Source organism: Anticarsia gemmatalis, chromosome 14 (assembly GCF_050436995.1).
Source record: "Anticarsia gemmatalis isolate Benzon Research Colony breed Stoneville strain chromosome 14, ilAntGemm2 primary, whole genome shotgun sequence".
NCBI lineage: Eukaryota > Metazoa > Arthropoda > Insecta > Lepidoptera > Erebidae > Anticarsia > Anticarsia gemmatalis.
Window position 1 is genome coordinate 6,131,336 of NC_134758.1, and position 26,397 is coordinate 6,157,732.

Here is a 26,397-nt window from a genome sequence, read left to right on the forward strand (position 1 = left end):
TTTATTATCTAAAATCCTTAACCATAATTCGGCGTATTGGAGATAGCCAGTGTGCAATAAATCCTATTTAATACTAGTTATAAATTAGCTATCTTACGTAACTTGTGGTGTAAATGAATATGAACAAAAACAAATAAAACGACAGGTGTTGTATATTGTATGTAATTTTAAACGATTATCACAACGCTCTAGACATAAATTGCACCATAAAATAAAAGTACCTTAAAATCAGTCTGGTACCAAAGAGCTAGATAAAACCAACTAAATTGGAATGAATATAAAAATACTATGAAATAATTTAGCAATATACATCTACTTCAATCAGTAATTTTACATACAGGAAACTCCAGTACGAGACAGCCTTTATGAATTCAAAGATAAATGAATGTAATAGTTTTACAAATCTTTACTCTAATGAACACTTAACTGTATGGGGCGATTTACTACTTTCACCAAATTATCGCAAAATTGAACCTTACATACATCTCTGCAAGTGCACTAATCTAAAAAATTCACTTCACGTTTTGAACTTCATTTTAAAATCACACTTGTTCATTATTTCCATAATACTTCATGTCTACTTTAAAATTACAAAGGAATGTATAACTGGAAGATATCTGTCATGGTAAATAATTAAGAAAACAAATTATATTTTCTCTCAATTCATAATATAATCGGATGTAAATAAATTGTGCGTAATTAATTAAATAGGCCTTTTAAATTATGACTAGTTAAGACCAATTAGTTTGCAATCCGAGTTCCTACTAATCAACGCCGAACAAATTCACAAATATATTTACATTATTTAATCGTCAATAGAATGAACTAAAATGTTACAGAGAAACGTTATTCGTACACATTTTTAGATTTTAAATAAGCGGCATAACAAAGTATAAATAATATCAATTTTAGCAGTTTATTATGGAATACGAACTTGAAATAAGTATTTATTTTACATTAGGTAATAGTTAAAATCAGTATTAAAACGATATGGCTGTGTTAGAAATCGTAAATGCCATTTAATATTGAAATGCTATCTTATAATATACGCTTAATGCGTACCTACTAATATCAGAAGAGTTGTGCGTAAGTCGGTAACAATGTATCTAGGATCACAAGCTATACGTAGTCACAGCAAACGCTCCATGGCCAGATGATTTTATAACTAAAGCAATTCATTTGATCAATGTCCGTAATATCGGTTGATATAAATAAATTAAAATTGACGACAGTGGCACTCCTTGAATTCGAAAGTGATACTTATAGAATCGTGGATACTTCTTGCATCATATAGCCACGGCAAGCTTAATGGCAAAGCAAACTCATGTTTCAAATTATAAATAACCATGAATTTGACATTATTAATATACAAATGTATAGAAGAAATAATTACTTGAAATAATAACATAATATGTCCCACTCAAAATAATATATCCATTAGTGGGAAAGGATTACACATTTATAAATTATAAGCGATTAAAATATATTAATGACTACATGAACTAGTAACATAATACGAACTGAATCACAGTAAATAGAAAATGATTATCATATTTTAATCCTACCATACGTTACTTGGAATTATTATGACCGTGTATCATCAATTCATAATGTCCTTAATGTTAAGACTTTAAAATTAATCGTTTCGCACAGTAACTAAAATGGCGACCAGTTTATTCAAATACAATATTAGAATACTAATCAGTAACTATTTTACTGTCTAAAACGTTAACATTCTAACTGGCACAATTGTGAGCATCCGTGAATTAAAATCCGTGTTTGTGTAATATCTGGACATTGAACCCTGCTCAACTTATCACGTACTGTCTCCGTCGCGCTGGACTGCACCCGAGCTTGGCTTAGGCTTCAGTGCCTTCTGCGGAAATACCAAATAAATAATTAACACTCGACACATGACATGTTACTATCATTTGTGTTGGGAAAAATATATCAAGTTTTACCTGGAGTTAAAGGATGATCTCGTAACATTGAACCTGTAACATAAATATAAAACAATTACTTGCTATGTCTATTAGAATCACATGATGTTTGTTCTTCTGTACCTAATATACTTAATCATTCATATACAGCGGAGATTTAATACTAAATAGCACTTAAGCTTAGCTACTGTATGAAAAAAATAAAGGAATAAATCAGAATAAGGATCATCAATACATAGTTATGGATAATTAATGGAATATGCTATAGTCCATTGTAAAAGCTAAGTTGGTATTAGCGTAATATACGTACTACAGATGTCAGTGCCAACCAGAAAGTAAGCTTTCTTCATCTAGTTTAATAATTAACGGTCTGTTCCAATAACTTCTTCAAACAGATAAGTTTAAATAATCACAAGGAAACTCATTAGAACCGACCGGAAATAGATTCGTTGTAATTATCCCTCAAAATTTTGAAAATGTCTTAAAATATAAAAAGTATAACAATTATGTTATTTTGTTTAGGAACAGTGATTTAAAACGTTAGGAGGTAAAACAGTCACACCATGCATAGTTAAAATAACATTTAATTATGAATTAAGTGCAATCACATAACATACCATGCAAATAAAATTTTGCGTCAGAGCTTGCTATTAGTTACAAATTGACATATAGGACCAACAATAAAAGGGAATACAAAACAGAACTAAATACGATAATATATTTGTTAAAACCAGTATGCATACCTCACTAGTTAGTAGTAATACTGAAAATATTCACCATCACTCCCTTGATAATGTTTATAATGTGTAGGTGCATGGTGTAAAAAAAATGTTTTCTCACTGGCCGACAGAGAAAACAAAAAAATATATAAAGAGAGTGCATTGCTGGTATCTGAGGCAGAAACTCCTTCCTTCCTTGGAAATATATATTCTTTAACATTCCTAATTTTAAACGAGCGTAGATTAAGAAACGATAAGTGATATAAAATATTACGTACTTATTTTGAATAACGTACACATCACAAACAATCTCGCTAAAACAGGCTGTAACAGTAGAAGAGTGCCGCGACTTGCGCGAAAAACACTTCAAGGAGACAACAATCGGGAAAAAATTAAGTTATTTGTTTAGTTCAGTCAATAATGTAGTTTAGTGTTGAAACATGCATCACAAACAGCACACGTAAAGCAGCGTCAAGCGTTTACCTATACAGCGAGACGGCACAAGACGTTTCAGTATAGAATAGCGTCTGAAAGTTGGTTACTGGTTAGTGCGGCGCCCGGCGTGATGCCCACGATGCTGCCGCCGACGCACGCCTCCACGCCTTCTGTAGACCACCACCCAACACGTCAGAATGTAACCCCTCACATGACACCGGTGAACATGACTTGTGCCTAACGGTCCTACATTATCATGTAGGTAGTACTTGTGTAAAAAAAAAATTGAAGTAAAACGTCACGTCACGTAACGACGCGTCGTTACCACAGATGTGCTTCTTGATAGCCTTGCAACCAATAATGGTATTTTATTTAATGATTTAGACCGTTAGTATGTTTTATTTATTAAATACATCGTTATTTCACCAAATGTGTCTCATCTTTAAAAGATTAATTACTCATAAATACTTTTTAATGCTCTACTTGTGTTTGTTTAGTAAGTAGGCAGATTCATAACATAGCAACTTTGATATAACAAAAAAATAACACAAATATCTTTCATTATTTTTCATTTATAAATAAACTATGGAATACAAAGTTACTATAAAAATAATTGACTCTTCACTAACAACAAATACTAAAAGAAAATTATAATTAGTGATTAATCACAAAATAAAACTACAAGACTAACAACATGCAAATATTAAAGTAAAAAAGTTAGTAAAAAAACCACTTCAGTAGCTTGTCACACATGTAGAGTGAAAAAACATCGTATTCTTTTATCTGTAAAATTCGAAATATTTGTAATAATCTACTACTTGATGATAACGGTAAAATAAACCTAGAAAATAAATTCTAATAAACAGAAAGACATCAATAAATAGGTAAATGGTATGGGCACGGTTTGAGTTTAAAGTTGTTATTACGCTTTTAAAAGTATCAACTAAAAAATGCATTTGCAGAAAAGTTGAGTTTTATTTTTCGGTGGAATCATTTTGATGGTAGTAGTCATGCGGTAGAAATAATGACACATAGATAGTAAACATGCAATATCTCACCGGTGGTGCAAGCTGCGGCGTTATTGTCCGGGTTGACGCCGGCGACGGACCACGGGCGCGCCTTGCCGGGCGTGCGGGCGCATCCGTTCCCTACCACACGCACTCGTTACACACACACGCACCGACACGATATGCTTGCCATTTTATATTTGTGCAAAATATTAAAATTTATAAAGCTTATCATTCATGCTTTAAAATAAAATAAAAGTGTAAATTATAATTTGTGTTTCAATTGAAATTAAAAGCACGCAAAATAAATCAGTAATGCATATAAAATATTTTAATGTTTTGCACAAATGTGATTGAGCTGGTATTATGAATGTATATGGCCACTATCCTGTGGTATAGATGTAGTCGGGAGCCCGGTGTTAAGCGTATAATCACACCAGCGTACAATACGCACATAAGCTGTGTTAGCACATTCAGAAAAGGCAGTGAAGTGGACAATCACTTATTGCGAGTACTGCATTGAAGCAAGAGCCCTCAGGTTTACAAGTCTAGTTACTTTTGCAACGAAATCCAGCGATTTTTCAATATATTTAAGTTGGAAACATTATTTCGATAGCGAAATCTCTTAATTTATTTATACCCTGAAGCCCAGGTTTTAAAGTAAAAACTATTTATACTAATTAATTAATTTACCCTTGATGTGAAAGAACCAAAGTTACGTGAACTCACAATGACATTTTAGAAACCCAATAATTAAGTATCTACTTCCCGTATGTAACCCCGTGTTAATGAATATATTAATGCGATTCTCACCCATAGTGTTGACGTTGTCGGAAGACCGTGACGGTGGCGGTGTGGAAGCTGATGTCTTGAGGCCTACATTGTCGGAAGACTTGCAACGAGACACTTCTGCAATACACCAAGACAATACATTATAACTTTACAATTCCCCTGAAATTATTTAGCTGCGACTTATCTATAAAAAGTGAATAAAATGACCTAATAAGTGTTTAATAAATTGATACTTACCACATTCTAATAAAACGGGCGTGCTTTCACCCGATGTTACGCTGTACCTGTAAATAAAATACCACAAATTATTTACTGCATCTCATTATTCTGCAGCTTCTTCTATAAAAATAATAAGACATCATAATTTACTCCAAGATAATGTGGAGCATAAAATATACAATAAATCCAATGCAAAAAAAATAACTTTGAGCAAACAAATAAAAATTTATCGAAACCTATTGTTCCAGTGACATCAATCAAGGGAGTAAGTATTTCACTGACATTAAAAATACCAAACCAATCATACACCCTTTAATTTAACTTCTTGGCAATGCTGCAATGTTGACACAAATATTTTTTCCACAAAATTATTTCTCTACTAGACTTTTTATTTGTGGTATAGTGTTAGTTGGAAAGATGAGTTAGGTATTAGAGGGTACGTACATGGTGTCGTCCCGCTGCAGCGTGGGCGAGTGGCGCAGCGGCGAGGGCGAGGCCAGCGACGACAGCGAGTGCAGCGAGCGCGACGTCAGCGGCGTGCGCGCCGACAGCGATAGTGTTAGTTGGAGAGATGAGTTAGGTATTAGAGGGTACGTACATGGTGTCGTCCCGCTGCAGCGTGGGCGAGTGGCGCAGCGGCGAGGGCGAGGCCAGCGACGACAGCGAGTGCAGCGAGCGCGACGTCAGCGGCGTGCGCGCCGACAGCGATAGTGTTAGTTGGAGAGATGAGTTAGGTATTAGAGGGTACGTACATGGTGTCGTCCCGCTGCAGCGTGGGCGAGTGGCGCAGCGGCGAGGGCGAGGCCAGCGACGACAGCGAGTGCAGCGAGCGCGACGTCAGCGGCGTGCGCGCCGACAGCGATAGTGTTAGTTGGAGAGATGAGTTAGGTATTAGAGGGTACGTACATGGTGTCGTCCCGCTGCAGCGTGGGCGAGTGGCGCAGCGGCGAGGGCGAGGCCAGCGACGACAGCGAGTGCAGCGAGCGCGACGTCAGCGGCGTGCGCGCCGACAGCGATAGTGTTAGTTGGAGAGATGAGTTAGGTATTAGAGGGTACGTACATGGTGTCGTCCCGCTGCAGCGTGGGCGAGTGGCGCAGCGGCGAGGGCGAGGCCAGCGACGACAGCGAGTGCAGCGAGCGCGACGTCAGCGGCGTGCGCGCCGACAGCGATAGTGTTAGTTGGAGAGATGAGTTAGGTATTAGAGGGTACGTACATGGTGTCGTCCCGCTGCAGCGTGGGCGAGTGGCGCAGCGGCGAGGGCGAGGCCAGCGACGACAGCTAGTGCAGCGAGCGCGACGTCAGCGGCGTGCGCGCCGACAGCGATAGTGTTAGTTGGAGAGATGAGTTAGGTATTAGAGGGTACGTACATGGTGTCGTCCCGCTGCAGCGTGGGCGAGTGGCGCAGCGGCGAGGGCGAGGCCAGCGACGACAGCGAGTGCAGCGAGCGCGACGTCAGCGGCGTGCGCGCCGACAGCGATAGTGTTAGTTGGAGAGATGAGTTAGGTATTAGAGGGTACGTACATGGTGTCGTCCCGCTGCAGCGTGGGCGAGTGGCGCAGCGGCGAGGGCGAGGCCAGCGACGACAGCGAGTGCAGCGAGCGCGACGTCAGCGGCGTGCGCGCCGACAGCGATAGTGTTAGTTGGAGAGATGAGTTAGGTATTAGAGGGTACGTACATGGTGTCGTCCCGCTGCAGCGTGGGCGAGTGGCGCAGCGGCGAGGGCGAGGCCAGCGACGACAGCGAGTGCAGCGAGCGCGACGTCAGCGGCGTGCGCGCCGACAGCGATAGTGTTAGTTGGAGAGATGAGTTAGGTATTAGAGGGTACGTACATGGTGTCGTCCCGCTGCAGCGTGGGCGAGTGGCGCAGCGGCGAGGGCGAGGCCAGCGACGACAGCGAGTGCAGCGAGCGCGACGTCAGCGGCGTGCGCGCCGACAGCGATAGTGTTAGTTGGAGAGATGAGTTAGGTATTAGAGGGTACGTACATGGTGTCGTCCCGCTGCAGCGTGGGCGAGTGGCGCAGCGGCGAGGGCGAGGCCAGCGACGACAGCGAGTGCAGCGAGCGCGACGTCAGCGGCGTGCGCGCCGACAGCGATAGTGTTAGTTGGAGAGATGAGTTAGGTATTAGAGGGTACGTACATGGTGTCGTCCCGCTGCAGCGTGGGCGAGTGGCGCAGCGGCGAGGGCGAGGCCAGCGACGACAGCGAGTGCAGCGAGCGCGACGTCAGCGGCGTGCGCGCCGACAGCGATAGTGTTAGTTGGAGAGATGAGTTAGGTATTAGAGGGTACGTACATGGTGTCGTCCCGCTGCAGCGTGGGCGAGTGGCGCAGCGGCGAGGGCGAGGCCAGCGACGACAGCGAGTGCAGCGAGCGCGACGTCAGCGGCGTGCGCGCCGACAGCGATAGTGTTAGTTGGAGAGATGAGTTAGGTATTAGAGGGTACGTACATGGTGTCGTCCCGCTGCAGCGTGGGCGAGTGGCGCAGCGGCGAGGGCGAGGCCAGCGACGACAGCGAGTGCAGCGAGCGCGACGTCAGCGGCGTGCGCGCCGACAGCGATAGTGTTAGTTGGAGAGATGAGTTAGGTATTAGAGGGTACGTACATGGTGTCGTCCCGCTGCAGCGTGGGCGAGTGGCGCAGCGGCGAGGGCGAGGCCAGCGACGACAGCGAGTGCAGCGAGCGCGACGTCAGCGGCGTGCGCGCCGACAGCGACGCCTCCTCGCTGCCCGGCGGCGTGCGGCACGTGCGCCAGAACTCCTCCAGCCCTGGGACACCATATAGAATCTATAGTACTAGATGCACTCAACAGTGTACCTACAATGATATTGCTGTTAGTCTGGTTACCGAATCGGGTACAAAAGATGATCCCGAGTTTTCTTTCAATTATTGTTCCGCACATATCTGTACAAAAGTTGGACTTTAGCTCCTGTGTATTTAGAACCCAGATTGGGTGAATGTACTTATACGTTATAAAAAGGGATTATATGTTTTATTTTCAAAAATGGATGTGGACATCAAAATAAATATCAATAATTTTATTTACCTTCATCGATATCTTGTGACTGATCTGTTATCGGTCGTGTCGGCGCCCTTGTCTTGGCTCGTCTGGGTCGACCTGTGAAAAGATAAAAAATATCGATATTACTCTAGCACTTCTTTTTACTGGTCTTCGTGACTCGTTGGACATGAAAATAAAAATGTAAATAGCGGCATTGCTTTGCGAGTTAGCAAACATATTCCCAGTCGTCAATCGCGCGATGAACGTGCGATGTCGTAACAAGTTCCATGGACAGAAGTAGCGAACCTTTGACGAGGTGTCGCAGCGTGTGCGCGGGCAGGTCGGCGAGCCCGTCGGCGGCCTCGGCGTGCAGCGGCGGCAGCGACAGCATCTCGTTGGAGCTGCACTGCTGCTCCGCCACCGACTTGGGCCGCACGCGCCTGCATCCGCGCTCGCGGCGCCGACAGCCCAGCGGAGTCGCCTGCACAGACACACGATTAGTATCGAGCAGGCACCAAAACGTAGTGAATCTACAACTATCTAAAAGCCTAATGTATCTATCGTAAAACACTAGAAGATATTGCTTAGATAAGACACAACACAACTCATAATTTAAATGGTTTATTTTTCTTACCAAATTCAAGTAATCCAATTTCTGAGTAGCGTGAAACGTAAACAATAATTGAATACCACTAACACAACAAAAAATTATCGCAAAAGTATACTTTATCTATCAAATTTCATATCCTAACCCTGGTGTTATTGCTTACCCCTGAATGTGATATCGGCGTGAGTAGATCGGGTATGTCTCCGTCGGCGCTTGGCACCGGCTCGCTGTCTATGTTGTCTACGTTCTCACAAGCCAGCAGAGCCAAGCTCTCCACAGCCTGACTATAATTATAAAAAGATAAGGTTTGAATATTTTTAACTTTGGATCCCACATAAAATTACCTCAGTAATTATTGTTTTTTTTTTCTCTTTTAAAACTGGAAGGTGGGCTCACTTGAGTAGATCTTGCAGCGGGTTCTGGCACGGCGCCATGGCATCGCGCACTGCCTGTAATGTGACGAGCTCGCCACTGGTGCCGCTGCCACCCATCGCCGCGAACACTTCGCCACATCTCTGTCGAACCGTGCATACGTTCAGTCAGATTTAAAAATAATACTAGTGACACTTTAAATATCGATCGTAGGTCATCATAGGTGCCGATTTCTGACAGTTTTAAAGTGTGGGTCGGCGAGATGGTAGGTACCTGCAGGTACTGGTGCAGCAGGTGGTGCGCGGCGCTGGCGGCACGCTCGAGCGCGGCGGGCAGCGGCGGCGGCGGCAGCGCGGCGGCCGCGTGTGCCGCCAGCGTGTGGCTCTGTGCCGTGTGTACGTACCTGCAGGTACTGGTGCAGCAGGTGGTGCGCGGCGCTGGCGGCACGCTCGAGCGCGGCGGGCAGCGGCGGCGGCGGCAGCGCGGCGGCCGCGTGTGCCGCCAGCGTGTGGCTCTGTGCCGTGTGTACGTACCTGCAGGTACTGGTGCAGCAGGTGGTGCGCGGCGCTGGCGGCACGCTCGAGCGCGGCGGGCAGCGGCGGCGGCGGCAGCGCGGCGGCCGCGTGTGCCGCCAGCGTGTGGCTCTGTGCCGTGTGTACGTACCTGCAGGTACTGGTGCAGCAGGTGGTGCGCGGCGCTGGCGGCACGCTCGAGCGCGGCGGGCAGCGGCGGCGGCGGCAGCGCGGCGGCCGCGTGTGCCGCCAGCGTGTGGCTCTGTGCCGTGTGTACGTACCTGCAGGTACTGGTGCAGCAGGTGGTGCGCGGCGCTGGCGGCACGCTCGAGCGCGGCGGGCAGCGGCGGCGGCGGCAGCGCGGCGGCCGCGTGTGCCGCCAGCGTGTGGCTCTGTGCCGTGTGTACGTACCTGCAGGTACTGGTGCAGCAGGTGGTGCGCGGCGCTGGCGGCACGCTCGAGCGCGGCGGGCAGCGGCGGCGGCGGCAGCGCGGCGGCCGCGTGTGCCGCCAGCGCCGCCGCCGCCTCGCCGCCCGCCCACGCACGCTCCAGCGCCAGTGCTCGCAGCGTGTGGCTCTGCGCCGGGTTGCAGTTGCGCGCCAGTCTGCGGGGAACGAACGCTCGCGTTACAGGCTAAGATCATAATATCAACCATAACCAGCACGGTAATCATTTACATTACGACAGTATGAATAAATCTCCGACGCGGTCTCACGAAACCGATTTTCTAAAGTAAAAAAATGCTTTAATTTTGTGACATCGCTAGTTCAAAGGATTTACCTCTCGTGTAGATCCCGCCACAGAGTAGCGACACGCTCGCTAGCGCCTCGCCCTCCGGCGGCCGCGTCGCAGCCCGGGAACTCCACGCGTCGCACGCTTACCGACCGGCGGAGTGCTGTCGCTATGTCCGTTAATCCTATTCGAATAAAACGACAATTAAGTTAGGGCAAATAAAAAGTAAATAAGTAATTAGACGAAGGATCCAGTGATAGCTTTTTCTATAGTACCCATGTTAACAAACACACTGCTTAACAACCAAATAAAGTAAAGAAAAGAAAGTAACAAGACATACCTTGCAAACTGAATGCATTGCGGTCAATATACAGGGTCTGTAGTGTACAATTACACTGTAGTGCTTTGGCCAGCAGCCTAGCGCCCGCGTCACCCGCCAGGTTGCCACCTACATCCAGTGACCGTAACCTCCTCGCGCCACCCAACGCGTTTAGTAACCCGTATAAATCACCCTGTAATATTTACATATGTTAAATGTTAAATTATAGACGCCTAGAAATAATGTATGAAGAATAGCATGCATTGTACCAATTGTTTTTTTTTTAATGGGGAATATTATAAAATTATACCCAAAAAAATAATCTGTTTAAGTTTAAAGTTACCTTTAATTTACAATCGCTGAGATCTAATGATGTCAATGCGGTATCCTGTTCTTGAAGAACGTGGACTAGTGCCTGAGAAATATAAAAAATACATTATTTTAAACCAAATAGTATGTTAAATACATTATATTCTTGACTTGTATACTGTATAATATTTACCTGTATTAAGGGTGGTGCATACGATCGCTTCCCCGTCAGTTTGCTTAGCGACAAATGTGTGATGGAATGATTCTTCCCAATTGCTCTCACTATGCCAGACAATTCAAATTCCATACCTAAAATAAAAACGCATAAGTTATTCAACGAAATTGGTATAAAAGTATTTAAATGTAAATAAAAAAAAACCGTTAAAACAAAATGTTTGCTTTTAAAATCATACATAATATATGGAATATAATCTATAAAAAAGCGTATACGCTCGTACGTAGTACGTACATGTATTTTAAAATATCGCGACGAATTGAGAACCTCCTCCTTTTTTTTTAAGTCGGTTAAAAACATTCTTAAAGAACACTATTAAAGTTAGTTATTTTTGCGTAAACACTTACTGTTATCAGACAAATCCAATGACTGCAGACACCGCACGCCGTGTATACAGGACTCTAGCACATGAGCGGCCTGCGATGACGACAACACGCCGGACAGATTCAGTTGAACGCCCGTCGCGCTCTCGTTGCACGCCAACCCAAGTAATAGACTCCTGATAAGTAAAGTTATAATACATTTATATATAATACTAGCTCTTATCCGCGACTTCGTCCCGTTCGTTCCCGGGGTAAAAAGTAGCCTATGTCCTTTCTCGGGTATCGAAATATCTCCATAACAAATTGCATGCAAATTGGTTCAGTAGTTTAGGCGTGATTGAGTAACAAACAGACAGAGTTACTTTCGCATTTATAATATTAAGTATGGATTTTTTGCCTTTTGTGAATTGACCAGAAAGTTGATTTACGAGGGAAAGAGGCTTCGAATGGAAATTTCTATCAATAGGATCGTTTACTTTTATAAGCTACTGTTTACATAATTTTGGTTATTTTTCTAGACGCACTTGCTTCGCTCTACCTCATATTATTATAACATTTGATGCATAATGAAAACTGTTACTATCTGCAAGTACCGAATTTAGAGTATATGCATTGAAAGCATTATATTCTTTATATAAATAAATGTTGTGAATCGCTAAAGTATTTTCCTGTAAAATGTTTCCTGTTGGTGTAACACATAAGTAATTAATTCATATAAGGGAAATGAATGAAGTTATTGTTACTCTTGCTTGCTATATTATCTCTGTTGTTTCTTTCCCGTTATTGTATTATGGAGTTTATACACTACTGCAACTTGTTGCCACGTTGGTGACACATAAGTAGAATCAAATTCAGTGACACATATTGTCGACTGTCAACTACTTTCGTGTGTAGACTTGATTGCAGAGATAGAAATGCTTTAGCATTAGGTACTAAATATGTGATGTTTGACTTTGAGTGTAATATATCTTATTTTCGGTAAAAAAAGACAACTCCCGCACTAAGAATTGCTCTTGTGTCGCGGCGACTTTTACATACATACAAACAACAGACACAAAGTACAACCAGACTGAAACAATTATTTGTGGATCGCACAAATAATTGTCGACCTCCCGACGCAATGGAAGCGTGGTGACGTAAACCACTGCGCCACAGAGGCAGTCAGTCAGAGGTACATACTTGAGCGCGTCGGGCGGCATCTTGCAGTAGGAGAAGTCGAGGTCGGTGAGCGCCAGGCACGCCGTGAAGAACTGGCGGAAGGAGGGCGGCGGGTCCCGCGCGCGCCGCGCCGCTGACCACGGGTTGCGCGCCACGCCCAGCGACCGCAGCCGCGCCGCGCACCCGCGCAGCAGCGCGCCCCACATCTGCACACACAACAACGTGCATTAGTCGAGTTACATACACATCTTACACATGTCTATGCTTACAAATACGCTGACAATATGCTACTACTATATGGTAATATCTTCATATAGGTATAAGAATATTAAAAACTAGCTGACCCGCGCAACTTCGCTTGCGTCACTTAAGATAATCAGAATTTTCCCCGTTTTTGTAACATTTTTCACTGTTACTCTGCTCCTATTGGTCGTAGCGTGATGATATATAGCCTATAACCTTTCTCGATAAATGGGCTATCTAACACTGAAAGAATTTTTCAAATCGGACCAGTAGTTCCCGAGATTAGCGCGTTCAAACAAACAAACAAACAAACTCTTCGGCTTTATAATATTAGTATAGATTAATTCGAATTATCTTAAAATAGTAATACGAAGAAGAACTTACATTTTCTAATGTCGTCTCGGTGTTTGTCAAATTTAAATATGTTAAAACGTTAGGTTGCGCGAGGAAATTATACAGGTTCTGAAATAAAAAAATAGTAATTAATACCAATGTTGTAGGATGAAAAGTGTTACTTATGCGGTTTAGGTTAGATTCCATTCAGATGACAGGGAAAATCCTGGAAACTAAACATTTCCTCTTAATTCTAATGATACCTACTTTAAATGAATGAATGCCAAATAAGTTACATGCTTGTGGTAATTATAATGAGTAAACAGTACAAAATTGTGGTTTCTGTTCTTAGTCACGTATTGCCTAAAGTAGAAATAAGTTATCTCTAATTGAATTGTAATGATCTGTTTATACTTACATGTACATCATCCTTCAGGTTATTATAGGACAAGTCAAGATGTGACAGTGTGGAGAGATGGCACGGGTTGTCATTCAACATGGTCGCTAGGTGCATCACAGTCTTGCCGGTGAGGCCACACTGCGACAGTGCAATGTGTCTCAGTCCGTCGGGATTGTTCGCCAAACCGCCCAGTATACTAATAGCACCTAAAACAACAAACAATACTTGTGACGTGAATATAAACGATTTTTGAATATCATTATGTGAGTCATGGTCAATGAAAGCGAGTATTTTATTGACATTGTCTTATTATACATGGATACAAGTCCGAAATAAAATAACTATTTATTTCATTTAAGCGTGAATTTTATTTGAGTTTTTTCATAGGAAAAAGTAATACGGATCGATCAGTTCTATTTGAAATATGAACGATAAACAGGAAAAAGTATTGTATATGACTACGCGGGTAGATACTACGTAAACTCAATGAATTTGCATGGTACCAGTATAAGGCATACGCTTATGCGCTCAACAAGTAAGTGCATAAACGAACACTACGTCATTTACGTGCCTCCAACCCCCAATCGACCTCGGGCTCTTTCATCTGCCAAAAAAACGATAGCGGTGGTCACCCCCGCAAAGGCCTTTTTCATTACAAATATTCCTCTTTCTGACCCCACCCGAATCATCTGCAATAGATGTACACAGGCCTGATGACGATGAATGAGTGTGAGGCATACCTTTGTCCTCGATGTGGTTCTGCGAGAAGTCGACGGTGTGCATGGCGGGCGCGTGGCGCGCGCGGGTGAGCGCGTGTCCGAGGCGCGCGGCGTGGTCGTGGCGCAGCGCGGCGGCGCGCCACGACAGGCGCTCGGGCGGCGGGCGCGCGCCGCGCACCACGCGGCACACGCTCTCCCACGCCTCGCCGCTGGCGCGCACGCCGTCGCCGCACACGCCGTGGAACCACGTGTTGTGCTGCAGCGCCATCACCAGCGGGATCAGGTCCCTACAGAAAAGAACATCCGATATTCAAACTGTTATCCCCTTGCTTAGGAAAACGACTAGTGTTAGAAGACGAACTTAAAAATATATTATTTGTTTATATCGCCGCGACAGTAAACAATGATAAAACAAAGGCTCGATAGGCGATCGCTTCTTGAAATGGGATGTACCATTTACATACCTTTGATCTAGGTGGTCAAAATCTTTTAGATGTAGCATTCTAATATCATGCGCCAAATAGATCGTGTCGATATCCCACGCCACTTCAGCTCTGCAACAAAATTAAATAATATGTTGTAATAATTCTGCAAAACCAATCTTTATAAAGTTATTAATTATAATTAAAGGAGGAACTCGCTTATTAACTCAACTAACGTTGGAAACTAAAAATTGATTTCAATAGTTAAGCATCTCACGCCTGACTGACTTCCTAAAATGAATACTTGATAAATGCCTTGTAATTGGGTTTATTACACGCCATTTCAGAATGCACAAAATTAAAGAAAAATATGTTTCTCATAATACTAATAAATAAGATAATACGAAAGCCGAGTTCAGAATATAAAGGCAATTCAACGCTAAATTAATAAATTGCGCGTCTATTGTAGAAAAAACAAATGGCAATGACCGACAAACTACTAACGAACTTGATTGATGTGACCTCTGTGTGTGCATTCTTCCTGCAGTTATAATATAACTAGTTATAACCCATTATATTTGCTATAAAATAGATAAAAAAACAAGAATTCAAGAGGAATACTAATATCTACTACTATAATGGTCGCTAAAAAGCGTCATTGAGTTCTGTTTCAAATGCTAACAATAACCAACTTTCCTGTCGTTTTAAGATATGCAATACAGGATAAACCTTAACCTAAATTATTTCCGTAATAGTTAAGCAATCGCGGGAAATAGCAATGTACTATTGTATGCTATATGTATATAACAATGAATTACCTGAAGGGCGTTTGGCAAAGATCGCACATTGCCGCATATTGGTTTGAGAAATCACCACACGTAGAATGTTTGCGAGTGCCACTTACTTGAGGCACTGGAAATGGCAAATGCACCTGTAACACAACAAACTCTTTAAAATAACACACAATGTGCATAAGTTTATACGAAAACATTTTTTTACCAATGCTATGCAAGTATTCTTAATTGGGGAAGTTAAAGAAAAATTTTAAGCCCAAAACACTGATATTTCTTCTTCATATCGTATAGACCCGGACAAAAGAAAGAGCTACGTCATATTACTTTTACGTCTAAAACAATAAAAAAAATTTATTAACTGTATTTTTTACATGAAAATAGCATTGAACTAAAAGACGTAAATTAAGCATGACATCAATAGTCAGCTAGGAAACGGGCATCAGAAAAAACAAAGAATTATTAGCACAAATAAAACTGTAGTTAGTCATCCCAATTGTACTTTCACATTGTATAACTTAATTCAGTATGAATGTACAGACGAGGAGTCACCACATGAATAACTCGATCGTTTCAAATACAATTAAATTTGACGCGACAATTAGTGAAATTCGTTTTTATGAACGTTAATACCTACGGACATAAAAGAGTTGTACAAACCTTTGATATAATGTCAACCATGGCTACGTTTGGGAATAAGTCGTCGAAAGCCATCGATAGCGCATGCATTATGTTTAAAAGACCTTCGGATGTACCTTCTTCACCTGCAATGAACATAATACATTTAATAGAGGAAAATTACTTAGTAGAATCATTTATAGATTCTTAGAGGCCTTTCCTTGGGTTAGTCTAGTAGTTTAGTTAAAGTTTCTACAACCATGTTATGTTGCTATTTTATAGCACCGCGACGACCCAAATTGCATCCAAAAGATAAAGAGAATAAGGTCCAGGCTTATTGAAGAATAGTTTTTACTCGCAATTTCGTTCAAGTTTAAAGATTTCCCGGGGTAGAAACTCTGTGGTAATCCAGGTTATAAGCTATCTTAGTTCCTTAATAACATCAAATTGTGGTCAGTAGTTTTTAGGCGTAACAAACATACATTCATCCTCACGAACTTTCGCATTTATTACATACAATACGTTTTAATCATTGCCGTCGGCAATCGATTAGTCGTCACTAAACCACGGGCTGCCACTATAGCAGTACCTTATAGTAAACTAGCTGACCCGCGCAACTTCGCTTGCGTCACATAAGAGAATGGGTCAGAATTTTCCACGTTTTTGTAACACTTTTTTACTGTTACTCTGCTCCTATTGGTCGTAGCGTGATGATATAAAATATGCTTTTTTTTCACGAAAAATATTCTTAAAATTATTTATATCTCTTAATATAACGAAGTCGCGCTAACACATATCCGCCATTAAAACAGTTGCCATGACAACGGAATTTTGTTAATTTAATGTCATTATTATATTGATTATTCGCGACTTCGTTCGCCACCTGATTTTTTCCGGGAAATGCGTCATTTTCCCGGGGTAAAAAGTAGCCTATGTCCTTTCTCGGGTATCAAAGTATCTCCATACCAAATTTCATGCAAATTGGTTCAGTAGTTTAGGCGTGATTGAGTAGCAGACAGACAGACAGACAGACAGACAGACAGACAGACAGACAGACAGAGTTACTTTCGCATTTATAATATTAGTATGGATAGTATGGATATACAAAGAGTGATTCATGCGTGGGTAAACTTGAAGTTATTATTGATGTACAGTTTCGCATGCCGCGTTGCCGGTTACACTCGCAGTGCAGCTGGCGAAACGATCAGTCATCAACGAAAGCTAGATTGCGATATGACGCACGGAACTCTGATTAAATTGTTTTTGGTATTTCATTAGACAATAAGTTTCTTTGACTATTAGCACTTTGGGCTAATATATTATTTCTACTATTGCTATGACTCAACAGATTCTATAAACAAAGCTATATAAGAGCAATAATCGAAATAATTTATTCATGGTTTGCACTTGCACCAAGTTTTGTTCGAATTTGACCTGATCTTCAAATGTAAGAGTCTCTACATAAACTCAATTAGTAAACAACACACTAACAAACTCAAGGCAATTTAATTACAGCCTCAAACAAGAGGAAAACTTAGATAACAATATAAATAATTACTTTTTGTCTACTATTGACCACAAGGCTTATTAGCATACAATGAATGTACCAGCAGTGAGCAGTCAATGGTACACACAAACAAGTTTTCTGTGATTAAATATTAACTTGTTTCACCAAATACATAACCAATTATTGTGTACTATTGTCCGCCCGCGACTTCGTCCGCGTGGACTTTAAATTTCCCGTCTATTTAACTATTTTATTACTGCTCCACTCCTTTAAGTCATACCTTGATATTATAAAGTGTATAGCCTTCTTTAATAAATTGTCTATTCAACACAAAAATATTTTTTCTATTCAAATCAGAAGTTTCTGATGCATTTAAATTTTATATAATTAGTATAAGTATAGATTAAATCAATTATAAAGACACAGAATATGTGATGAGACTTATACAATCAATTCATAGATAAATCATTATGATACTCAATTTTGAGTAATCAACTTTATCTCTTTATTATCAACCATTTATATTTGACACACTCATGACTGTGTTCAGATCAATCTAAGTTATTTTAAAGATATCTTATCAATAAACTTACCTATAAGTATAGATACTGGTTTGTGTTCATGAATCAGTGTTATTGATAGGTGATTAGCCTTTTTGCTTTCCAGTGCTTCTATCTCCATCAGGTGAAATCCATTGTCAACCTGTATGTACAAAATTTTGTATTGAGACAGACAATAAGCATCTATCTTCATACATTATTCCAGAAGTTATATTTGTTTACTTATGAAATTTCTTATTGTTCCTTTTAATTTACTTACTTAAGAATATATAAACAGACTTATTTATCAGGGAGTATATTTATATACCAGGAAAATTGTACATTCATAAAAATTGTATAAGTAAGGAGGATACCGAAGGTAAACTTACCCTAGTGGGAACTTTTGCTGTGGTGATGAAAATTCTATAAGCTGTTACAACCTGAAACATGGATTATTAGTAATAACATGTATTAGCAAATTTGTACTTATACCAAGTTTTACCTATAATATGAAAATACTATAATAGGTGTTGGTCAGAAAACAATGTAGATCATAAAAATAAATCCATTTTTGGTTCTGATATTAACATTATAACTACTAAGTTAGGATACACAATTCACCTAAACTAAAAATTGGTATTTATGATACCTACTCATATGATTAAGGGGTATATTATATTATTCTATTGTTTTTTTTTCTTTTACTTCCATTCTATGACTCAACAGGCAGCCTGATAATATGTTAATATGAAATCAAACTGTCTTAGGTTTGAGTCAAAACCACAAATTGAAGTCCATTTATAATATACAACATAATATAACTATAGAAGCATTGTTAGAAATTGTGTCAATGAAAATAATAAAGCCAATGAATGGATAAATTGGTTTAGTCATTGCGTCTAAAGTTGACCATATGGCTTATTGTCATTCAGTGTATGTCCACAGGGAACAGTACACACACATCTGCAGGTCATTTAGAGGCTGGCACACCTACATGACTCATGCCATTGTCAAGTGCCTTATCAATATAAACAGAAAAAAACCAACCAACTTGATAAACATACCAATGATTAACTTTAGTTTACTTATTATTTTTTTAATTAAAGAAGGCTCTGATAAATATAATATATTATGTAGTTTTATAATTATGTCATGGATTAGAATTAAATATGATTAATTTCATTAATTAAGAATAATAATAAAAAATGTGTTTCTAATTACTATAAAAAAAAAGCCACAATTTTCAGACTTATAAATAAATATAACTGAAAACAAACAACCTCATGAGTTAAGCTTAAACTAAAATAATGCTATAGTATTCTATTTTAATAATAAGAAAATCTAGTGATTTGAAAGAGGAAAAAATGTATGACAACAATAATTACCAACCAATTAAGTTAATGGACACTTACCATGACCTTGTTATCTACTTTATCACCTCTTGATTCCATTCGAATAAGGGATTTGAATAGTATTTTAACATTTTTCCCCAAAACATTGCTAATACTGTCTGCAAAAATAATAAAAAAAAACTGTCAATAGTGATTATGATATAAAATGTAAGATTTATCAAATACCAAAGGTAAAACCAGTATTGTATATAGAATATTAGAAATATTACAATATATTTTCAATCACTAACCACTCAATTCCGTAGATATATGAGATTTTGTTGACATTTTCGCAATTTTCTTTAGTGTCATTACTCCCACAAAATGTAAATATTTTTAAAGCACAATACATCCATAATATACACAACACATTAGTAAAATAATTGTAACACACTAGATGAGATATTAAGACACTTTAACAAAGCATTTCAATAAAATATAATAAATGGTTTTTACGAATTATTGACCTAAAAACCACCACAACACCATTTCAATGGGAAGGTAGGGTAACGAACCACAGATAATATCGTTGTGGATTTGTGGAAGGGCCATATTTCAATGCTACCAGCACTAAAAACAGTTTCACTACTTTATTGATTTTTCGAAAAAATGCATCAAGAAAGCAATCAAATATGGAGAGCCATTGATAAATAAATACGCAACAAAGCATATTAGCACCTTTTAAATTAATTACCAAAACCTACATCTAATTATCGTCAAGAATTTAGAATCCAAAATATTCGCGGTTGCCCGATGAAAGTGATCTATCTGGTCTCTGGTCAGCAATTGTCATTCTTGTCATGTCAATGTGATGTTTGCAAAAGCTGGGCATCCTATTTTTTTATTAGCTACAGTTAAAATCTTTGTTTAGAATAAGGTCTTTAGAAATGAATAAAAACTACGAGAGATGTACTCATTGTAATCGACGCAAGTGGCTGGCTACGGGTTGCCTACGGAAGTGGTTAAAGCCTATGGAATGTAAACATCTACAGCGAACTGTTGATAACAAAAGGGATTTTAACAACACAGATATCGTTAACAGTGTATTTTTACCAGATCGCAAGCCTTCTATGAACACAAATAAATTTGTGAAGTTCTGGAAAAATAAGTTCTTCTTAACTGGTAACGTGAGATCGCTACAGAGATATTTTGGCAACAAAAATAATGATGGAGAACATTTATGTAGCCTAAGCAAATGTACAGATGCATCTACATCTTCAGACAAAAGAAGCATTGTTGCTTCAGGATACGAGTCTAAAAAAGAGGGTCAATTAAATAAACAAGCAATAAAGTGTCAACACTCAGATGGGCATTCTGTACTTCGAGGACATCACCAACATGCTTCTCTTGAAACCTGTGCTATATATTGTCAGCTATCAAAGTGAGTTTTATATATGGTTCTTGCAACAAGTATAATTATTATTTACATGAACACCCTAATAGACAAGATTCTGATTTTCTTGTTTAGTTTTGACTAACATATAAAAAGTGATTTACAATGAATTAGTGTCATTACATACACTTGCTTTGATCAAGTGCTGAGTATTTAAAACAGATCTTAATAGACTTTATATAAACTGATTTATTAACTTGTATCTAAATGAGTGCATAGCAGAATAGTGTATCCATAACCACTCATTCAAGTGGTCAAGGTTTTCAAACCCAGAGCAACAACGACTTTTAGAAATTTTGTGAACATTAGAAATATTACTCACATATCCTTACAGGGGAGGAAAATATTATAATGAAGCCTTACACGTCTGTGCACACATAAGATGGTTTGAGAGAGCATGAAAAGTCCCCAACCTGCACTTAGCCAGTGTGGTGGATACACAGCACATACTCATTTAACTGTCTTATTCATAAAGTAATGTGGCCTATCTACCTGTCCCTTTCACTCCTCCAATCTATAAGTTACTCTGATAAAACTCTTAGATGTAAAGTTATTGTTTAATTTTAACAGACATGGATGGTACTGGGGAGGCATTACATCAAGTGAGGCTGAAGAATTACTTGCAGGACAGCATGATAATGTATTCCTAGTACGAGACTCATGTGACTCCCGCCACATACTTTGTGTGTCATTCCGCTGTGTGGGGCGCACACTCCATGCACGCCTTCGACACGCCAATGGACTATTTTCTCTAAATAATGAAACATTTGTGCCAGCAAATAGAATTTCAGAACACTGTGCAGCTGTTGATGTAAAATCAAACCTTTTTGAGATGCCAGTCAAACTAGCAAGGCCACTAAATAGGTAATGTTTATCTCCATTAGAAATATATTATTTTCTTGAATGTTATATCAAAGTATCATAAATCTTAGAATTGCATTGTTAAGAACTTATTCAATCACTTTATTTTTAGGTTTGCCAAATTGGATTCTTTACAAATGATCTGCAGGTTTGTCATCAGACAAACTGTCTCAGCCAATGTGTGGAGCAAGCTACCACTACCACCAAACTTGATTTCCTATGTGTCTACAGGCAGTGACTACATTGTACCATCATAGCTAGAAAATGTGCCTTCAGTTATCATAGCACTGTGTTTATTGTAAGCATATTTTACTTACAACATTTATTAAGAGACTGCATCATATTATTAACTATAAAAATAATATAATAATGGATAATTTTATATAAAAGTCAATATTTTATTATAAAAATTATGGAGATAAAGGTTAAGATAAACTTCAGATGGACAATTAAACTATTTATTATCAACAACTAAATATGAATATGTTAATACTTTTTATGTCATAGAAGTTCTCTTTGTGTGGAAAATGTTTTGAATAGCCACCCCTTATTTGCCTAATATAATCTTCATATTATTTCAGTGTATTCATTCCCAAAATATTCTTGGCCTGAAATATAAATAAACTTATTAATATACATTAAATTGATGTACAATATATTTAATGTTTATAGACATAGCATATTATAATAATCTTAATAATAGTTATCTTCTATGTAAAAACATATTGCTGCATAAATTAAAATATGAATCTCTTTGGCTATAGGGTAATTTTAAAAGTCTATACATAATATAATATTATGTAATATCAATATGAGTCATACAGTCCCCATTGTAAGTATGAAATGTATCTAAAGTTTGCATTTCTCTTACCGTCGTAAATGCAGCAGTTAATGTTTGTGGAGCGGCAGACACGGGGTTTAAATTTAAAGCTGTTTGGATCAATTGGGCGTCTCGAATTCGCGATGCAACAAAGCTTCTTGTACTACTGTTTTCTGGGCTGCTATCCGTCAAGTAAAATAACTCGGATGCTTTATATATTCCAGCCAAACCCACTCTGCGAGCATACCAGTTGAACTAGAAATAAAATAATAATTCAATTAAATATAATGGTTCTCAGTTCATCAAATTAGTCGAAGTAAACTGATTAATTAATAAGTGATATAAAATATTTGTAGGTTTGTGAATGTTATCAATAATCACATCAGGTGATAGTATGTTTCTCTAAATTCATAAAACAATACTTACATCAACACTTCTATCCCCAGAATGGTAGCAAATATCATCTACCAGTGACAGTAGTGTGGCCAAGCAGTTAGGAACATTATTAGGAAGTGTCTGAAGAGCCATTGCTTTTGGCCAGGTGCTCCTGAAAACAAAAATTCGAATCATAAACTGCATTATATCAATCAATCAAAAGAAAAAATAAAAGTACAGTTAAACTTACTTATATGGGTCAATCATTAGCAATCGCGCCATTATCGCATTTTCTACAAATTTAGCTGGGACTTTAGACTCCTTTATATCCTCCTTTGGCCACTGTGAAAAACGAGAAAACATTGAATATTTAAAATACTACTAAATTACTGTTTTCCATGAATTGAATAAAACTTACTGTTTTCATTTGGTCCACTAAATGTTCATTACATTTGACATTGAAATAATGAACAAGATCGGCACCTCCATTTGGGAACAGACCATGTGTTATAGTTGGGTAGCCTGCTGCTTTGGCTCCACTACTGAGAGATTCAACAGACCACCCACTCTTTGGTACAAACTCTAAAGCTTTTTCCAAAATGCGATTTTTAACATTTTCTTCATATTGATGCTCCTCATGTTCAGTGGGAACAGGTGTGGCTAGCTTTGGCTCTCTTTCAACATAACCTTGGCTATAACATCTAATTATTCCATGTGTTTTATTGGTAGAAACAGTAGCCAATGAGCTAAGTATTCTTTGGCCGTTCTTCAAAGCTGTTAACAAAAAATATTCAAATAGCAAATTAAGAAGATACTATGTACTATTAATATAATCCTTCTAATTAGGTTTATAAGCCAAATAAATAAATAAAAACAAAATCCATGAAAATGATTTATTTTAGAACTAAATGTTATTTTAGTACATATATCACTTTTAATCACAATTCATTTTTAAGCCTTGCATTTTATTGATGTTGATACATTCCGAAAGACGTGCCATCAGGCCTTCAATAAGATGAAAAGCATTTAATGCTGAACATATAATTTCCTTCTTGTTTTCCTTGGGTATTTTGTCCAATACATTTCCACCCACATTGATTGATACATTAACATTTTCTTCTGGAAGATCCTTTCCTTCTTCAATATCCTTTAACTTGACTTCATAGTGAGCTTTAGACATGTTTAATCCAACTCTTAGCTTTTCAAGGTAATTATTTTCAATGAATGAAAAGTTATCTCTTATTCCAGTAATGTTGTCTGCATCCTTGATAGTTAAATATCTCAAGAAATTCAGGGCTGAAATTATTTGATCAGCCAACTCAACTAAATCTGATTCTGCACCATGAGGTAATAAGCAAATCTTTTTTATCATATTTGAAAGTTGAGCTCCAGTAAAACACTCATCTACTTTTGGATCCTTAAATGCCTCATTTATGGAGTTTTTGTACAAAGTAATAGCATATCCTATCATTCCAGAGTGATTAGATATTTCAATCAAAAATTTAATAAGTGTACATCTTCCCTTATAATCAAATTTATTGACATGAGTTCCAATTATTCCCACAGACCTTTTACGCAGTGACTCATAACTTGAATATATTGCAACATTCACAAGTCCCTTGCACATATCAATGTGAACTGGTGAGAAAAAGTCATATGACATTTTTGGAGGAAATCTGCTTAAAATAGCCTCGCAAAGGGATAAAGCCTTAGCTAATGGACTATACTCAGCAAAGCTTAACAGATGAACTCCACATAACATTACAGTATTGAGGACATAATCCAATCTATAAACTTGTGGAACTGCATGTTGTGGTATTTGAAAATGTCCAGAAAATATAGCATAGAACAGTCCAGAAAGTGTGGTTATATTGATCTTGTCTCTATTTTCATATGGTGAGTTTTCATCTTCACTATCTTTTAATGATTTATTCTTCACACTCGCCCTATGGCAAACTTCTATGTAATCCAAAAATTTGAATACATTCTTTTCAAGCACACATATATCTTGGACAATTTCTGAGCAGCTTAATCTTGCCTCACTTTTTTCATTGCCTTCTGGATCCAGGTCTATGTAAATCAAAGGTTTACCAAGTAAACTTATTAAAAAGGCTGTGATAATTTGCTTGGTCTTAACACTTGCTTCTGAACCATCCAGCTCATTGATAAAGTATCTATAGAATGGTGGTAGTAAGGTATACACTCTAGTTACTCTTCTGACATTGGAATCAGAATCCATCAATAGCCTTTCCTGTCCTTCCAAGTGATGTTCTGATATTGGAATATTCTCAATGTATGTACTTATAGAGTTTAAGCACCATTCTAAGGATCTTCCTCTTTTAGTAGAAAACTTTTTCAAAACATCTTGAAGAGGTGGTAGAACAAGACCAAATTGAGCATCATTTTTTGCAAGTTCAACTTGTTCAATAAATTCCAACAATGCTTCTTCGGGGGAAGACTTTTGAATGATAACAGACAACAGTTGCTCACATGCACCATACATTGATGGCTTAATTACAATAGTATCATCTTGAATTTTTCCAATAACTACAGAAATTAAATCCCAGCAATTATCCTTAAAACTGTTTGCAAATTTCTCTTCATTAGGTACACTTATAGCTTCCTTATATTTTCCAGAATCCAATAACGTGGAAATGTAATCCACTATATCTATATTTTCGCCCATGATGAGTTTTGTATGAAATAGTTACTTATTTCAACAAATTCTGAAATTCAAGTGCTTTGAATGTATAATAAATTAAATTATTGCGAGGTTAGTACGAAACATAAATAATTTATGAAACAAAAGTGATTTTCGGGTGCTAGATTATGAACACTTACAGCGGAAAATCCTTGGTAATCTGCTCATTCTCGACGTACTATAGATTCCACCTATAAATATTTCTCAAGATCGGCGTTTGTGCGTATACCACAATTTATGAGTTATTAAGTGGTTTTTCTCACGGTATATTTTTTGCCAAACACGGTGCACCGTGATGCGTTAAATAAATTTGACAGGTGACTTGTCAGTCAATCAATTTTTTATTGGTATTCCGTTTTACGCACATTGAATCAAATGCGAGGTAATGTCAAATCGATCTCTTAAACAAGATAATGCATGATTGAACGCTAGCTTAAAATCAAACTAGTTAAAATCAAACAATTTAATTAGTTTCACTTTATACCAGCGTTTATTTACGCACTATTTCGGAATTTAGTTAAATGAATTCGATTTTGTCAATACTTCAAGAGTAAACCGGCTGTTTTGATGACCGATGCCGAAATAAGTAAAATAATTTTGTACTGGTCG

At 38.8% G+C, this 26,397-nt stretch overlaps 3 protein-coding genes across 4 annotated transcripts; 1 reads left to right on the forward strand and 2 right to left on the reverse strand.

Moving 5' to 3' along the window:
• Positions 1-146: 146 nt before the first annotated feature.
• LRR (capping protein regulator and myosin 1 linker 1 leucine rich repeat protein) lies at positions 147-20,168 on the reverse strand. Its single transcript, XM_076123081.1, has 29 exons — positions 19,890-20,168; positions 19,660-19,757; positions 18,637-18,687; positions 18,302-18,410; positions 16,244-16,347; positions 15,611-15,723; positions 14,835-14,924; positions 14,392-14,657; positions 13,670-13,857; positions 13,303-13,380; positions 12,697-12,881; positions 11,542-11,693; positions 11,153-11,268; positions 10,994-11,065; positions 10,672-10,843; positions 10,380-10,515; positions 10,011-10,203; positions 9,112-9,230; positions 8,879-8,999; positions 8,743-8,763; positions 8,415-8,589; positions 8,154-8,225; positions 7,713-7,875; positions 5,131-5,177; positions 4,915-5,010; positions 4,153-4,242; positions 3,202-3,264; positions 1,962-1,994; positions 147-1,876 (listed from the first exon to the last, which is right to left on the reverse strand). Exons 1-29 carry the CDS (start codon positions 19,948-19,950, stop codon positions 1,860-1,862), a joined length of 3,201 nt encoding a protein of 1,066 aa, XP_075979196.1. The 5' UTR covers positions 19,951-20,168; the 3' UTR covers positions 147-1,859.
• A 250-nt stretch (positions 20,169-20,418) lies between these two features.
• LOC142978581 (uncharacterized) lies at positions 20,419-22,467 on the forward strand. The gene is made up of 3 exons (XM_076123080.1): positions 20,419-21,019; positions 21,602-21,895; positions 22,005-22,467. The coding sequence occupies exons 1-3, from the start codon at positions 20,526-20,528 to the stop codon at positions 22,147-22,149; spliced, it is 933 nt and encodes a 310-aa protein (XP_075979195.1). The 5' UTR covers positions 20,419-20,525; the 3' UTR covers positions 22,150-22,467.
• On the reverse strand, positions 22,337-26,124 carry LOC142978580 (ubiquinone biosynthesis protein COQ9-A, mitochondrial-like). 2 transcript variants are annotated; one of them, XM_076123079.1, is made up of 7 exons: positions 25,929-26,113; positions 25,179-25,813; positions 23,506-23,861; positions 23,338-23,429; positions 23,139-23,259; positions 22,764-22,967; positions 22,337-22,500 (listed from the first exon to the last, which is right to left on the reverse strand). In XM_076123079.1, the coding sequence occupies exons 2-7, from the start codon at positions 25,771-25,773 to the stop codon at positions 22,465-22,467; spliced, it is 1,404 nt and encodes a 467-aa protein (XP_075979194.1). In that variant the 5' UTR covers positions 25,774-25,813; positions 25,929-26,113; the 3' UTR covers positions 22,337-22,464. The 2 variants fall into 2 exon arrangements, with proteins under 2 accessions (XP_075979194.1, XP_075979192.1); XM_076123077.1 differs by lacking the exons at positions 22,337-22,500; positions 22,764-22,967; positions 23,139-23,259; positions 23,338-23,429; positions 23,506-23,861 and having other exon boundaries at positions 23,879-25,813; positions 25,929-26,124.
• Between the last annotated feature and the right edge of the window lie 273 nt (positions 26,125-26,397).

Excerpts from the sequence above, each read along its gene's own strand:
- LRR (XM_076123081.1), bottom strand. The coding sequence starts at position 19,950 with ATGACACTAAAGAAAATTGCGAAAATGTCAACAAAATCTCATATATCT. Across the intron at positions 11,694-12,696 it reads ATGCCGCCCGACGCGCTCAA|GAGTCTATTACTTGGGTTGG; the intron begins GTATGTACCTCT and ends TTTACTTATCAG. Across the intron at positions 7,876-8,153 it reads GTCACAAGATATCGATGAAG|GGCTGGAGGAGTTCTGGCGC; the intron begins GTAAATAAAATT and ends ATGGTGTCCCAG.
- LOC142978581 (XM_076123080.1), top strand. The coding sequence starts at position 20,526 with ATGAATAAAAACTACGAGAGATGTACTCATTGTAATCGACGCAAGTGG. Across the intron at positions 21,020-21,601 it reads ATATATTGTCAGCTATCAAA|ACATGGATGGTACTGGGGAG; the intron begins GTGAGTTTTATA and ends TAATTTTAACAG. Across the intron at positions 21,896-22,004 it reads CTAGCAAGGCCACTAAATAG|GTTTGCCAAATTGGATTCTT; the intron begins GTAATGTTTATC and ends CTTTATTTTTAG.
- LOC142978580 (XM_076123077.1), bottom strand. The coding sequence starts at position 25,773 with ATGGGCGAAAATATAGATATAGTGGATTACATTTCCACGTTATTGGAT.